The sequence below is a fragment of the Lathamus discolor genome, chromosome 6 (genome assembly GCF_037157495.1).
Source record: "Lathamus discolor isolate bLatDis1 chromosome 6, bLatDis1.hap1, whole genome shotgun sequence".
Lineage (NCBI taxonomy): Eukaryota > Metazoa > Chordata > Aves > Psittaciformes > Psittacidae > Lathamus > Lathamus discolor.
In genome coordinates this window covers 57,024,649-57,041,689 of record NC_088889.1, presented here as the reverse complement: position 1 = coordinate 57,041,689, position 17,041 = coordinate 57,024,649, and the positions used below count along the sequence as shown (strand labels likewise).

General features: G+C 36.8%; 1 protein-coding gene across 1 annotated transcript in view; it reads left to right on the top strand.

Moving 5' to 3' along the window:
• INSC (INSC spindle orientation adaptor protein) overlaps positions 1 to 17,041 on the top strand; it is a 134,125-nt gene that overhangs the window by 95,841 nt on the left and 21,243 nt on the right. Inside the window, exon 8 of the mRNA XM_065685879.1 lies at positions 16,860 to 17,031. Within this exon, the coding sequence (XP_065541951.1) occupies positions 16,860 to 17,031 (172 nt within the window). The remainder of the gene's footprint in view (positions 1 to 16,859; positions 17,032 to 17,041) is intronic.

Sequence of the window (17,041 nt, the reverse complement as noted above, 5' to 3'; positions counted from 1 at the left end):
AGGTATCAATAAGTCAGAGACTCTACCTTCATAGAGCAGAAACTGGAGCCCCTTCTGAAAGGAGTGTGTGGCAGCCTTGATCCGACAAGGCAATGCAAAGCTAGTTGCTCCTAAGGCTGAAACTGAAGTCATGTGCCACCAGAGACTTTATCACATGAAGGTGAGCAGATAGAGCCATGCAAGTTCTGCATGTAATGACATCATCACATATGTGATGAAAACATTCCCTGTACAGTCTATTATCCACAAATCTTCATCCATATTAAGTAATGTTCCGATTTGCTATGTCTAGCTAAGATAAAATTCATCTAGTGTTCTTTTATTTCTAACCAGTGTCCCTGATTAATGTTTATGAAATAAGAGAAATTAATGAAATCTAAAAGAATAGAAAAAAAAAATAAATTCCTAGCATATACGTAAAATAAGAGAGCAATGCTGAGATTGAAGTCATCTGGTAGCCTGACTACTTGTTGCTTGTTGCTTGTAAGAAATCTGAAGTCAGAACAAGACCCCTGTGAAAAGTACTGGTGGCTGTGAACAGGCAGTTTGTCTAGCCTTTGGTGAGGTAGGAAAGAATATACACATTCTAGATTCCTGGAAGTAGGGCTGGGCATTTCTCCTACTGAGAAATATTCAGTTCAGATGTTAATGGAAAGAGAGGGAATTTTCAGATTTGTGATAGCACAAATTGATTTATAAGCCTGATCTTCTTCCCATCTGTGACGTATCCTTTACGTTCACACACACACATGTCTAATAGCCAAGTAAAAATTTAAAAAGCAGGTAGATAGTTGTTTATCTTGTTGTTATTTTTAATATGATTCAATAAGTAGACATAACGGGAGCAGTTACGTGGGTGATAGTCATTCCTGCAGTTTGCCATGTCTGACGAACAACAGCCTGTATGTTAAGAGAGTAGGGCTGATATGACAAAGTGAAATGCTGCCTCTGCATCAGCCTTGTTTTGCAAATGTTTCTATTTCCTGCCCTGGGTGAAATTCTTGAATTTAGCAGTTTTCTTTACGAAATGAATTGCTTTTTTTCCTTAGCCACAAACAAGCACTTGTGAGTTTCTCAGCAATGCAGGACTGGGCAGACTGCAGGATGTTGGGCTTGTCTGTTGCCTTCAGACCTGCACCATAGCTCAGTTTTGCTGCATGGTGCCAGTGATTTAGCTGGCTGTGAGAAAACTGTGGGTCAGATTAAGATTCAGTCTACTTGCTGTTTACTTCGGTTGATTCCTCTGGTTTGTCATATAATCTATTTCTTTCTATTCCTGTTCTATCTTCTTTGTTCTACTTTGCCCCTTTGTACTGCCAGAAAAACTGTTTATATGTTCTCCCCTTTTGCCCATCTCTGTGATAATAAAACCACTGTTGGCAGAGTCACAGAGCTTTTGTTTGAAGGAAAATCTGTGTTGAAATATAGCAAATTTTTTTTTTTAAGTATTTTGGATTTCTGCTAGGAAAAGGCTAAAATCCTTTCAGAGATCAATGGCTATAGAAATTTCTGTACTTATCAATGTCAAGTGTCTACCAGACAAGTGCTGAGAAAAGTGAGAAGAAAGCCCCGAAGTTCTAAAGGTAGGTTTCATGAACACTGAGATACTGCTTCCCCTGTCTTCAGCAACTTGAAACAACTGTGTTCATGTCAGTTCTGTCAAATGAGTAGTATGACAAATGATTTCAGTATGGAAGAATAGCATGAAATCTCCTTATAACAGTCTTTTTCCTGTAAAAAATTGTTATATTCAATGTAAGCTTTCAAAATATTCCATTAGATAAGACTGAAATGAAATTTTGATTGTATTTATTTCTTTGTTTATTTATTTATTTCTCAGAGGCCTGGGAAAAGAAAATCCAAAGCAAAATCTGACAGTAGGGCTGATGATGTGAAATAGACAGACTAAGGGTGACTACATATCTGGCCAGAATTTTCAAAACTAAGTTATTCTTAATATTAAACTTCAGTATTTTTGAATTCCAGGTTAAGTCACTACAATGAAAATTGGTATCTAGCAAGTTGCGGATATCCACTGACCTTCAATTGGAAATTGTATTAATTCTATAAAACTAACATTTAATTGCCTTAACTTGGCTGATAATGTATTATCAGTGTTATTGCCATCCTTCTGATGTGCACGCAGTTTAAGATTATTCACTGAGTTTGCTTCAGGTCACCTGTGGGTTTATGGTAATGTTTCTATTCTTGGGGTAGTTAAGCTGTCACCAAAGAACTTTAGACAGAGAATCATAGAATTATAGAATAGTTTGTGTTGGAAGGGACTTACCCGGTCCAACCCTCCTGCAGTGATCAGGGACATCTATTAGATCAGGTTTCTCATAGCTGTATGGTTATTGTCCCCTCAGAGGTTAAAAAAGATAGGTCAAAAGAGAATGAGAAGTTGATTATCAGTCAGCATGGAGGAACAGATCCACTCTCAGAGCTAAAAGGTTATTCGAGTACAAAATCTGGAAAGAACCTGAGCATTCCTGTATTTGAGCCTTTTTAGCTGTAGTGATCAAGGAGGAATTAAATCCTCCTTGTATTTCTATCTCTAAAAAGATTATCATATGGCATTTTAAGGACATAAAAAATGAGCGATAACCCTGATTGTGGTTTGAAAACTCTAAGAGTGAAATGCAAGTTGAAAATCTTGCCAACTTGTTGACTCATGCAGTGTAGTCCACACATTGCATTATGCAATAGTGGCACCCAGTGGAGGCTGGAATTACAGCAAAGTTTCCCTTGCTGCTGTTGAGGCTTGCCCAGATCTACCCGGAATTTAGGACTGCAAGCACAGACTCGGGAAGGCTAGGTCAATGAGGACCAAAGCTATGCACACCCTAAGCCTTCTCTAAATCAACAACTTTTACCTGTCAACTGGGCTTTTAAATCGAAAAGTTTAGGCTGAGTCTTTATCTATCTATTCACAACACACTGGATAGTGTGAGGGCCTTTTTCCTACAGGATAGACCCTCTGCTTTAGTTGCATTATTTCCAAAGCCTTAAACAACATCTAATGCGAGGGCATTCTGGGGAGTGTAGGAAAAATGCCCTTTACTCCTACTGCCCTCAAAGTACTGCTTGAATAGTGGCAGTATCAGGCCCTCAGTGATATGGTTTAGTGGTGGTCTTGGATGGTTAGTGGTGGTCTTGGCAGTCCTGAGGTAATGATTGGACTTGATGATCTTAAAAATCTCTTCCAACCTAGTTCATTCTATGATTCTAAAAGCTTGGAGAGAAAGTGAAGGGCGATGCGTGTGCATAGGGACAAGGGGGAACGGAAGGGAAGCACAGCTTCTGATTCAGTCACTGGCTGGCCTTAGATGCAATAGTCTGAATAGTCTGTGAGGTGTATGGGAGAGGAGTGAGAACAGAAGGAAAGCCAGATGTGTATTATGTAGGAGGTAAGAAAGTCCCTAGGGAACATATTTTAATGTTTAAAATTTAGGCAATGCTAACAGCAGCCCCACCAAAAGTAAATAGATATTAATAAGCTGTAAGCAGATCAAACTCCCAGTAATGTGGCATCCTTGATATTACAATGTGCACAGAATATCAGATTTCTCTAAAGAATATGTTATTTACTACAAGGCTGGTCAGCATGCTGCTCCAAGGGGAATTAGGCTGTATGTCATCTTCTGCTTCTTTTTTTTTTCTTTGGAGTCATGTATTACAAATAGTTGTGGTGAACAGGGATTTGGAACTGACTGACTTGTAGTGTCAGAAAGAATTGAATGAATTAAAAGAATATTCCTGTCTACCTAGTGTTACTGAGCTCAGATTTCAGTTTCAGGTTGCATGTCTACTCAGTGCCTAGTATTATCAGAAAAATGTGTTTAATGAGGATGATGATCTGAATTCCTAGAAACTTTTCAACTTTAACTGGTTTATCACCCTCTGTCATCCCTTCCTCTCTTGCTCCTGTCCCCCACCCCATCTCTCCCAGCCTGTTTTTTTGTCTGCAATTAACATTTCATTGTAAACCCTGGATGCTTTGGCATTTTGGCCATGCTGGAATTTTTTAGGTCTTCAAGCATGCTTAAGTAATTGTTGCTTTACAGGCAAGAAAGAGTTTAAGGAAGGGAGAATGGTAAGTTAGACCAGTTTGTACACTTTGGAGTTTTTTTCAGAGGTGAAAAAGCCACTAGGAGGAAGAGGCTTCTTATTAAGTGCATACTCTGTCACTGTTGCAGTATTTTGTAAGTGATCCCATAAGTCACCAGGACTTTCTGCCGATTAGGCTACTATTCACTTTAGGATATACTCTTACAATTTTTGGAGAAATGGCTGCTTATTTTAATGATAAGAGGTAGCATCATTACAATGGCATTTATTCAAGCTTTATATGGCTGTAGGTAACTAGATTTTTATTTTCATTTTATATCACAGGGTGTGAGAGCAAAATTAAGTCACTCAGGAGTAAGAAGCTGCCTCAGAGGTGTGATGTGAACTTTTTGGCTGATACAAGCATGGTGTTATACTACTGTCTCGACTGAGGCAGAAATTCTAACAAAACAGAAGGCTGCTAGAATAGATTAGTAATTTATTTTTGAGCTGGATATGTTATTTCTTCTAAGCAAAATTATTAAAAGGAATAAGGTACTTTTTGTCCCTCACTAAAGATTGCTCCCATCTCATCCTGTATCCTGGAAGTACTGGGTTACAAGTCTCTGGGTTACAGGGTCTCACCTAGGAAATAATCCCAGGTGACGCCATATGTCCCCCAACTTCCTGCTCATGTTAGAAGAATTTATTGCGTGTGTTTAAAGGCTGTAACAAATTGCCTTTCACCTTACTCAGAAGAGGATTTTTGAGGAATTTTGCCCCAGGGGACTGGCAGTGCTTGAATTACCCAGCCCATGGTACTTCTCTGCTGCTGTGTCAGATTATGTTAAGAAGCACATGCTACACCTTCACTCTACTGGCTTTGCCATGTAAGTTGTATTGCAAATCATATTGGTGTAACTCTGAGTAAAAAATCCTGTGTGCTGTTCCCCTTCAGCTCATCTTCCCCTCAAGCTCCTTTAAACGTGAAATAACATACTTGCATCCAATTTGACATCGTTTTACCACTTCTCTGCTAAAAGGATTTCTGTCTTGTATGAACTAGTCAAAATGAAGGACTTGCCACAAAATGCATGAAGAAGGTAAGGCACCTAGGGCATTGGAGAAGGCATAGGACAGAGAAGTCCAATTAATCAGATGAAGACTTTCATCCTGAAAAAGGACAGGTAATTGAGACATACTCATGTAATTACAATTGATTTTTCTCACAGAAAAAAAAAAAAAAGACAAAAAAAAAAAAAAAAGACGCAAAGTATGTCAATTGCTGAAAGTGGTAATGGAAAAGGAAGTAATTTTAAGTAGAGATGACACTGGCTTTTTTTCTTTCCTTTTCCCTTTTAATTTTTAAAGAAAGCTATGAGTGCTGACTTCTAATCCTAAAAAGAAGCAGTCAGGGTAAGCCTATACCAGTAAATGATATTTCAGAGTAGCAGGAAAGAGACATAACATAGAGAAAGGAAAGGATGTAACAATCAAAGACCTTTTAAGTGACATGGATTAAGATTTACAATTGAATTAAGAAAGATCTGTTGTTCAAGCTCATTAAAAGATGAATGATTAGACTTTTTTTTAAATGGTTTGTGGCCAGCTGTTCTGAAGAGAAATACAATTGCAGTTTCCTTTAAACTACTTCAAGCTTCGGGGTAGGTACTGTCTTGCACTTACCTTGGCCATTCATCTTGGTTTGAAGTGACTTCTGTGTTTTATCTCTGATTAACGGTGCTCTTCATTAAGACATCAAAAAATCTAAGCCATAAAAGCCCAGGCAGTATCTCTGTTGCAGCTGTTACACTAGTCCAAAAGGGCTAGCAGCAGACCTGACAAAGTAACACCCTCCAGGCTTTGTGCATAAGGAGTGGGAAGCCCTAGCTTTCTGCTGTGGCAAGGACCATCTAGAAGGTAGTTTGTATCTAACTTGCTCTAAAGATTTGCTCAGTGATGTGACTAATGAGTATCCAGAGTTCACTGTGAATGGATTTTTGGATCTGAGAAGATCCAGGTGGGAATCAGTAAAGTAGAAGCAAGTATGTTGTTTCTAGAGTTACCTGGATGCATGATGAAAGATGCTTTACAAAGCAGTTTAAAAAGCGTTTTAGCAAAAATCTTAAAAAACACCCTCTACATTGCTCTGCTGAAGTCCGAGTGCTGTTATAAGCATACATGGTCTCTTTGGTATCTGACTGTTAAATGTGAAAGCTGTACTCGAAAAGTGTCAACCAGTGGTTGTTAACTTCAAAGAATAACATAACAGTGTCAGGAAAGAAAAGCAAGGTGGAAAGTAATTTAAAATTTATGTACATTCAGGGGCAATATCATGTGTATATGGATGGTAATGTAGCTGTTAGATACACATCTAGTGAATATACTGATATTTAATATATCTCAAGAGTTAGAAAAATTTCACATTGTGAAAAATTTTGTCCATAGGCTTTCAGAAAGAACTGTTCAAAATTGTTGACTGAAAGCACTTAATTGGAGAACTTCAATGGTGGTGTTTTTAGTATCTTTGCTATTGGCAATATGGAAATTATTTGATGTAGAACAATATGGAAATAAATTAATGCTATTTGATTTCGGTTTTGGGGAAAAGCATAGTCAGACCAAATCCCTATGATACTAACTATTGTATGTACACACACACAAAAAGTTGCTTCAAGAACTGACAATTCTATACATATTTTGAAAATATATTTATATTTCTATAAATATTTGAAAAGCCCATTTTGTCAATTTAACAGGGCTATTAAAAGGAATTTTAGAGCAGAAATTGTTAACAGAACATCTAAGTGTCTAGGCACTCCAAGAGTATTCTTAACTGTGAAGACCTATAGTAAAATTTGGGATAATATGGGGTACAGAACAGTTCTTAGCTCAACTAGGTCTTGATCCTGTAGAAAGACTTTTATTGATGGCTCCTAATTTCACTGGGAAAGGGCAAGACTTCAGTTTGTCATGTGATTAATGTGCCTGAATTGCAAGGTACATTTAACACATTTTTTTATGAAACTAAGCTTGTACATGTTCTTTGTTCATGGAAAGTGAGTGAGACAGTAGTTCTTAGCACACCAGACTCAGTCCAAGACTAAGTTTTGAATGATCTTTGCTTGAACATGTCTTCTCAGTAAGTTCTATGTAGAGAGCAAAAGAAAACATGTATGAGGTACCGGTCTGAACTTCTTGTTGGGAAGCTACTTATCTAGAATAAAACAAAGAATAAAACGGGTGGGTTATTTTTCAAAGTTATTTGCACATACTAGATGATCTTAAGGTCATTTCCAGTGCTAACTGTTCTATGATTCTATGATTATTCTCTTTCCTCCCAGGATCCTTGTTGGCTTTGAATTCGGCATAATTCATTTATATTGTTTTGCATAGCTTACTTTCTTCATCAGACATCAGCCAAAATAAATTTCAAAAATATGGTGAATTCATCTCTGGTTAAAAATAGTGCGAGCTATATAACATGGACTTTGCACTGGCTTTTCCCTAGCAATCAGTATCATTGCTTACAGTGCTAGCTCAGTCTCACTGGAACATTTCCCCAAGGGTTAGAAGAATGTGACCAGGGCTCTACCTGCTGCTCAGTGAAGCTGGACACAGTACAAAGGTGACTGAAACAGCTTCCAATCCTAATATGAACATGTTCACAGTTATTTCTTCCCTTTGGTCTTTGTCAGCTGAAATACTGTGAAAGTATTCCCATGTCACTATTTTATTTACAATTTGAATTAATGTAAAATCATATTCCCAAGCAAATGCAATTTATTCTCTTTGCTAGTGCTGTTGAAAAGGGAGAGTACCCTGCAAACAAGTCTCAGGAGAAAATCCAGTAAGCCACTATTTCATCGTAGTGTCTAGTAAGGACCTGTCCTTCAAAACAGCATTTTCTTTCTCTGAGACTGACTCTTTGATCTTAAAAGAATATGAACTTTTTTTAAAAATTTGGTGTACTTTCATCTAAAGTTATGTTCTTTGGCTGAGATTCAGTAGTTCTGATCTCAGAGTGATATGCTTAGCAGGAGGACATGTTTAGACCTCTGTTTTCCAGCTGTCACACTTTTATAGTATCTCTTCTAGATACTCTATGACATTATCTCTGGTTCCTTCTGAAACAGAAGAGAATAGGTCCTGATTTTGGGAACCTCTCCTGTAGCGGAAGCCCTGTACTGAGCTGCAGTGGCTCTTGTGTTATTTATGAGCAGGCAGGTAGCAGAATAAAGCCTGATCATGTGAAATTTCTAAGCCAGACTTGGGCTTTATGGATCTGGAGGACTGGGTTGGTTTGGAATATGGAATTGGAGTTTTTACTGCTTATGTGAAGTGAATCTTGAGTGTTATTGGGGAAGTCCAATATTTAGTATTTGGTAGTTGTTGGGTTAATTCTGTCAAAACATCTCTTTGAGTGAACAAACTGTCTCACAGATTAGGAACAATATTAGAAAAACAGGCAGTAATTGGATGACAGAATCAGAACAGAAGTTGGAACTTTCCTCAACAACATGCTTATTTTCACAGATCTATGCAACTTTCTTAGCCAAAATATGGCAAGTTGAGGTTTTATCTTTACCATAAACATAATGCTCACACATTTTCCATCTAAAATAAATGGAGAGGATCCTGGGCTATCAAAGCTGGAATCTCCTCACTAGATGAATTTAATTTCAGTGTGTTCTGACATGACTTTCTGAGGAAAGACCAGCTTATGAAAATAAGCATGACCTGAAAATTTGATTTTGTATGCAGATTGGAACTGCCCCTCTTTCAAAGTACTATGTTGCAGATATCCTGGCTTGCTGAAAAAATAGTCTCTATTGAAAGTGTAACCAAATTTCTGGTTTCGTTTCTTCTTCAATGCAGCATTCAAACGCTAGCTTAACTTTACACATATGTTTATTATTCTAGATAAGGAAGCTTATTTATATTGAGGCCTGATAAGGCAGCAAATAGTATTGAGTAGAAGAAAAATTAAGATTCAGCTTGTAAAAATATTCCATTTCTCAGCCTTTTACCATTGTCCTTATTTTTTCTAATATAGAACCAATATAGCAACTATACTTGACCAAAAAGCAGCACTGGGAGGTGTTAATGGAGAGCAAAGCCTCTGAGATAATTTTTTTACCTGATGGCTCGTAGTAGACATCTGACGGCTCATAAAGATTCCATGTAAACAGCTGATCTTAAACTTGAATTTCTTAGTTTTAAAGCAATTCTGAAATTATTTGATTGCTAGTGCAGTCATAGAAATATATCAATGTAGAAGATGCTAGCAGATTTTCTTGTCAGGAGTGGAATGTTAGGACCAAATAGCTTGTGTCTGCTGCAGCCAGTAATGTTCCATCAATTTTCAACAGATGAAAACAGCTACTTTTTTGCTTTTTTGAAATTCTTGTTTGAATAAAGGTAGCTATTTCTTCTGTTGTTACTACACCACCAATGGACTCTTATTGAGCTGCTCACTAAAAGTTTCATAGCTAAAGTGCTGTGAGTGTTTTCATTACAAATGGCTATCATAAAGCTCTGTAACTTGCTTATAAAAATTCTCTGCCAATAAAAAAACTGGTACATACAAAGTTGGTTCTGGAGGTAATTTATTTAAATTAATTTACTAAAATAATTGGACAGCCATTGTGAAATAAACAATGCAGCAAACAATTATATTAATGCTTGGTGCCTTATACTGCTTTTCTTAAAAGCAACAAGAAGTTTTAGGAAGAACAGTGTGGGTGAAACACAGAGACAGTTTTGGCAATTATGTGAATATAGACATAAAAATATTTTTCTGAACAAGTTGCTGTATATATTTAATGCGTGCTATTAGATAAACATCCTACTGTTAAGGGTGTTTAATTAGTGTACATGTGATTCAAGTACTGCAGAGGCCCTGCATTTCAGAGACTGGATATTTTTTAGGCTAAACCAAGTGATACTGTTGAAATGAGAAATATTTGCAGGAAAATTGTTTGCATAAGGATCTGTTTCATATTTAAAAAAACAGCAAACCATATGGCATCCTGTGCTATCTCCATTGGTCATTCACTCTCTCTGCCTTCCTAAGGTAACTCTACTTTCTGCTGTGGTGTTTAATTGTCATACTTCAAGCACAGGGTAGGGTTCTGTTTATTTCTAACTTCATGTATAATGATCTGTTCAAGAATTTTAATTTGATGAGAGAAGTTTTACATAAAATTCCAGTAATAATTAATACTAAATTCTTTCATTAAAATCTAGCATAATTGTCTTAAGGTTTAAAAAGAATTGACTTAAACAGATCCAGAATTCTAGCAGGAAGATTATCAGAAACTTTTCCTGAGAGAAGAAAGACACTATGAAGAGTTAGATTAGCTGATAACAACTGATTTGCTGTGACCTCCATGCTGCTCTTTTTGCATAGAGGCACTTTCTCATTATTGTAATAGATGAAAAGGGTCCTCTAAAAATGTGGTGTACATAGGACTTTTTTTCCCCTTGTGAAGAGGTACATGAATAGACACTTTTGAAAATAAAATCCATGGTGTCACACCAAAAACTGGATGATGCAAAGTAATCAAACATGTCGAAAGAGTGTTCTTGTTTTTAAATGCCAGACACCGGGTGCTTGAGAATATGCCCTCCTGCAATGCAATGTCTGTGACATTATTTATTTAAAACTAGATGATCAGAGCATGTTTTCTGCAGTGAGTACATCTCATTTTCTGGAGTGCCCTGCTATGAATAAGCCTGAAGTCCTTGTTTGTTTATAGGAATAGTTGAGATGGGTTATTTTCTTTTTCTCAGACTATGATCCCCCAGGGTAAATAAAAATGAGGGCTATGGGAAAACTAATAATGTATGGTCTTTCTCTAATTCAGACTGCAGGACCCAGTATCTTGTTCAGCATTCTTATATAACTCATGACAGCTCCTCTCATCTTGTTGCTGAGTCCTTCTTGTGTCCGTGTAGCTTCATTTTAATGAAATTCAGACCCCAAAGTATAATATATAAAGTCTTATCCATTATTTAAAAGAAACAAGCATATACTTTCTGTAAGTTGTAATGAAGATGTCAAGAAAATCCTACAAATTGGAATAGATTCCTGCAACTTAAAACCAAGCCAGTACATCCATCCCTCCAAAATATAGGGCAAAAGAACCTTGGAAACCTTTGGCTTCTGTCATGTGTCACATAACTTGAAGAATTTAATCTCTAACTTTATCATATGTGAACACTCTTCTTATATGCTGCTGAGATTGCTGATAACACAGTCATTATCGTGATCGTATTTTAGTTGTGACAGAACGAGAATGTTAGTGAATGTTGAATACAAAGGTAATTAAAAATGTCTCTTTTCCCAAACCACTGTATTCATCTGTGCTCAGTAGTTTTCCTTCTGTTTCATCAATGCATCCTGCTTCTGTAAACACCAAGAGTGGTTGAGTGTTAGGATCTGTACTAGAGATAACTTCTACATAACTGCAAGTGAATTCCTTTGCAGTCTTTTCTCCTTTGTAGCTACTCAGCACCTGTTCTGTAGAATTGAAGGCATGTGAAGAGATCAGGTGAGCTGAATGTACCCTTGTGTGGTTCACCTATGTTTGTAGAGGGTAGTTTGAAGCAATGTAAGCTGTGATTTATGGGAGTGGGAATATGTGAGCTAATAGGCTAATAGCAGTACAGTTCCTGGTTTCTTTTATCAACTACAGAATAGTACTTTAAAAGACTGTCTTACCCTTCATATAATTCCTCAAAACTGAGGGAGTTCAAAGCCAGCTATTCGCTTATCCTTGAAGTGAAGGCAAGAGGGAAGTCTGGATTTTGATCTAATTGATTTTTGTCTATCCTTTCTGTAAAATGACTTATTCTCTACTACCTCTTTGACAAGAAGTTATACTTTTTATCTGCAAAAGTGTCAGGGTATCTCTGAGTGCCAAAGAACACGCACTGTGTAATAACTGACTGCTTTCCCTAGGTTTAATAGAGAGAAAAAGTTTATGTACTATTTATATTTTCACTCCTAGTCAGCCTAGAAAAAGGAACTTGTTATTTCATCTTGCTCTGCAGGTTGTTCCTTCCTGCAGCAAGGCTGCAAAGTTGTACTCAGGCATTGCCACATTTAGTGCATCCTTCAAGCTGATACAGCCAACTGTTGGGTATTTTTTGTTTTGTTTTGTTTTGTTTTTTTTTTTGTGGGAGGGGAAGGGTGTTTGTTTGTTTGGGGTTTTTTTTGAGATAAGATTGAGATTTTTTTTTTTTTTCATGCCATATAACAGTACTTCACATATAGATCAGATCATCTTTACGCTGTCCCTTGATGGAAGAACATAAAGCGAAACAAATACCTCTTCATTAGCTTGCCTATGTTCCGAAGGAGGGGAGTTTGAAAGGGAAGCCTTAGTTGAAGATGCCATGAAAAAAGCACCCACTCACAGACAATTCAGATACACAGCTAAGGTTATTGCCAGCACTTTTAAAGCTACTGATTTGGGAACCATTCAGCCTTTATCCAGCCCCACACTATTCTGTAGGGTATACAATATGGCTCATAAATCAGGTCCTATGGCCACTGTTGTACAGCAGTAGTTATAAAAATCATTATAGTTTTGTTCACTGGTCACTGCTGCTGCCATGAAATTGCTGCAGTAGCTTTGATTACTTGGAATAGTATTTGTGGACATTTTAATGTCATCACTCTATTAATATATCATCTCACTCTAAAAATAGCTGACCGAATCTTCTTTTGGTATAAATCACCAAAGTTTTCAGTGGAGCTAAGGCAGTTTTTAGCTGCAGAGCACTTTGCAGGGCAAATGTTCAAATATGAAAAATTGTGTGCAAGGTATACATTTGTCTTTTTCCCTTTCTTTCTTTCAACATAGAAATTAAACGAGACTTGCAGGCCTAAGTTACAGAAGTTGACATAAGATATACCTCAGCTTTAATGATCAGAAATTCATTTAACGAGTAACAACTCATCAGAATATCAGTATATGGATTCTGCTGGATGACATTTTCAGTGGAGTTGCAGAATAGTGAAGTGACCCCATGGTTTGTGCGACGGTCTGGGGAGTGAAGTAAATTGTGTTCAAAGAATGCTGAGTAGGGGATTCAAACATTTTCTGAATATGATAATTTTTCCTTCCTTGCTTCTCTGTTTCCATCTTCCTTATCCCATAAATCCTAATGTGTTTGGGTTTTTATCTAGCTATGCATTTTCTATTTAGTCTACTAATGTTCATGTCTTCACCTGTACACTTAACCTGTCCTAGTTTCAAGTTAGAGGTGCTAATACAGGTGTGAAAGGATAAAAAAGCACAACTCTGATTTGTCAATTCTTGACTGTTTGATGCAGCCTCTGCTTTTGAAATTCTTCTCTACCCTCTTTGGGAGATCAATAAAGAGAATTAAAAAAAAAAAAACCAACCCAAAACAAAACTCTGAGAAAATTTACCAACACGTAGAGACCATCCGAATGTTAAAAGTGGGCAAACAGGAATGTTAGAGAAAGTCATAGTATGACAAAAGACCTTAAGCAGCTTTCCACACAAATGAAGACAGGCATTATTAAAAAGGCAATGAGTCTTGGTTCCCAGAATGGCATGGAAAGCCTGCGTTGAACCTTCTTGTGGAAAGCAAAGAATTAAGATTGTTGTGTGTAACATTTCAAATCATGAAGTAATTTGTACAGTTCATCCAAGTTCAGTATCGGTATCTTTAAGAGATGCCTAAGAACAGGTACCCTGAAGAAAGAAGAGGGCTGCCCCTGACCTCATTCATTCCTGTTGCAGAGAAAAGGAATTATTTCCTTTCAGAAGACTTGATCTATGCAGTAAAGTGCTTGAGCATTTGTCAGTTGGATTAAGCTTCTGTAACAGGGCTATGCTCCTAAGGATGTAAATTCCTGGCATTTTTCCAGTTATCAATATTGAAATTTTAGTGATCAAGCATTTACTGAACGCCATTCCTCAAATGCAGGGTCTCCACAGCATCTTGTTGCATTCATGGAATTCATTTGTTTTCATTATCTGGCTAACTGGTTCTTTTGTATTGCCAAGGTGATGAACAGATTTGACTTTTAGCTGATTACTTCACCAAAATTAAACAGAAAACAGGGCAGCCATCCAAAGCTCCTTTCACTGTGAAAGCTAATTATAAAAATGCTTTGAACAGCAATTTCTTTTTGGATGTTAAAGTGCTTTTATTAGATTGTTCCCTTGTCATTTTAGAATTTATTGCTAGACACTTATAAATGGGGTTGCCTGCTGAAGTAGGATTATTTTATTTTCTATACTTAAGAATGGAGACAAAAGTGTACAGAGCAAATTTTAGGCTGAATTTGATAGTATTTTACATGATTCTGAATATAAATGAAAATAACTAGTGCTGGCTTTCGTGGAAAAAATACGCATTTTATCTTTCTGCTGAATATAAACATATATCCACTTCTACTTACAATTCAGCAACTCACAATTTAAAAAAAAAAAAGAGTTGGTTAGCAAATAAAAAACTCCAAATATGTGATTTTAAAAGTTAGGTACAACCCTGTATTGTTAGAAGCTTTTATTTTATAGTGTAGATATAAACAAACAGTGGTGATGGAAAAATCTAACCGTGTGCTTGTACCTGTCTTGCATAAGACATTACTTGTTCTAAAACTACACTAAAATAGTTCTGTCAAGGTCGTGGAGTGCGATATGGCCAAATGAATTTTAGCCTGTAAATTCTGAGCTGAAGAATGCTGTATCCTGTTACCAGATCTTGGAAGAAATTTCTAGTGAAGTATTTTTTTAATACCTTGGAATATATTTAACTTTTTATACTGACTGTTGTTATTAGCATCCTTCAGACCCCACACAAGGTGTGATCTGGGGAGGTTTCAAGGTGGCAAAGGTGGGGGGTTTTGCATATGATAGTCTAGCACACTTTGGCTACTAAATCATCTTGTGAGGACATATATTAATTCTTGACACCAAGATCTATTAATATACCTCGAAGCCAAGTGAATTATGTGAATCTGCTGTTTCAAGCTGCAGAATTCTGCCATAACTAGGAGGAAAATTTTTTTTGTAGGTAGATTAATGTTGAAAGCTTGTCAAGGAAAAGTTAAGTGTTGAAAATTTATTCCTCCTCTTCTTGCCAGTACTTGAGATTCTACACTAAATCCCATTTGTAATCTGAGGAAAAATAGAGATATAATTTCTTTTGTATTTATCTATGTTATTAGGGTTCCAATGATATAGTCTATTGCCTGTTAAAAAGTGCATCCCAGTGAATGATCTTCCAGAGGTTAATTTTTGCTCCCATTGATCTGAGAGCTTTTCTTGTAAAATACAGTAACTGTCAGTACTTACCAAATAATTTAATCCATGCCCACTGCAGGATAAGTAATTACGGTAACTCAACATTCTGTATTAATAACAAAAGCGTGAATAAGAGATTTGCTAAACACCCTTTCTGGAGATAATGGGTGGGATTTAACATGCATGTTTTGAGGAAGCTTTGAATAGAACGAGAATGCAGACTGAACAACAGATTTAAGAAATAGAGTTGGTTAATGTAAAATGCAAATGTGGGCTTGTTTTCACCTGACAGAAAAAGTATATTTCAGTGCCAAGCTTTTGTAGCTCCTCTGTATCTGTAGTGTCCAATCAACATATAAGACAATTGGCCCCACACTTTTTCAGAACTTCAAATAAATAAATAAATAAAGTCCAGTTTTTCAAGTAGTTACTCAGTGAAGCTTGTAAAAGCTCTGATCATTTACAAGCTCTCCCTATAGTTACATTAGTTTTATTCATATAAAGATTTTAATTAGTGTATTTATGGGAATTTGACATAAACACATCCATAATTAATTACATAAAACTTCATGTTTTGTCTCCTCTAAGCACGTGTACCTCCCTGCTTGACAATGTGATGAATCATTCAGTGATACGTTAAACAAAGGGAGAATCACAGTCCTGTTAATTTGGAAGTTTGCAGATTATGTCGTTGTCTACAGAGAAACTTGCTTTTCTGGCTGTGGTTGTTAACAGATGATACGTTCCTGCAATTTAAACTATGCCTTTGGTTATGCTCTCCTGTGGTCTTTCACTGTGTCAGTGTGGGTCTCCTATAACCCAGAGCAAGGTGTGCATATGTGATGTACATGCTTACAATGTGTAATGAATGAGTTTAGAATACTTCAGATACTCTAAAAGCATAAACCTAGGTAGATTTTACTTATTTTTCAGTTTCTCTTCCAAGTGACCAAGGGATATATGGACCTAGCTTTAATGTGGGAGCTGTGCAAGCTCATCAAGTGCAGTTTGGCCAGGGTCTCTCCCAAACAGTATTTCTTTGATCCTGCACTGGCTTTGTGAGAGGTTCAGAAAAATATGGAAAAAAAAAAAAGTCTTTGAAGAACTTGTAGCACACTCAGGCTCGAGTTTTGCAGTGGGACACACTCAGACAAGAGCTTAAAAGAGGCTGTGGCGTATTGGCAGTCAGCATTTGCTTATTAGAGCATATGTTTTGATTCATATTTAACTTGAGACGTTTGTCAGAATGTTTGTTTGGCCAAAATTAATTCAGAAGAAACTTTAAGGGGGAAGGAAATGCAAGGCTTACTGCTGGTCAACAAACTTCTATGCTGAACTCATGTGTATTTGCTAAACTGAAACTTCTTATGTCATAAATGCCATCGAGTTCAAGTCATCTTTGAAAATAAACTGAGTAGTTTAGCCACAACAAAGAAAAAATAATTGTGAACCCATCTTTTGTTGCAGTAGTATTTCCTGGAGTATTTCCAACCTATACCTATTGTTTTTCCATAGGTTGATGGAATACTGTGCCTGGCTGACATTCTTACTGATAACAGCCATTCTGAAGCTACTCATGCCGAAGCAGCAGCAGTAATTGCACAGATCACGTCTCCACATCTCACGTTCACACAGCATCTCAGCAGCTTCCTGGAAAATATGGAAGAAATTGTAACAGCACTTGTCAGTAAGTTCTT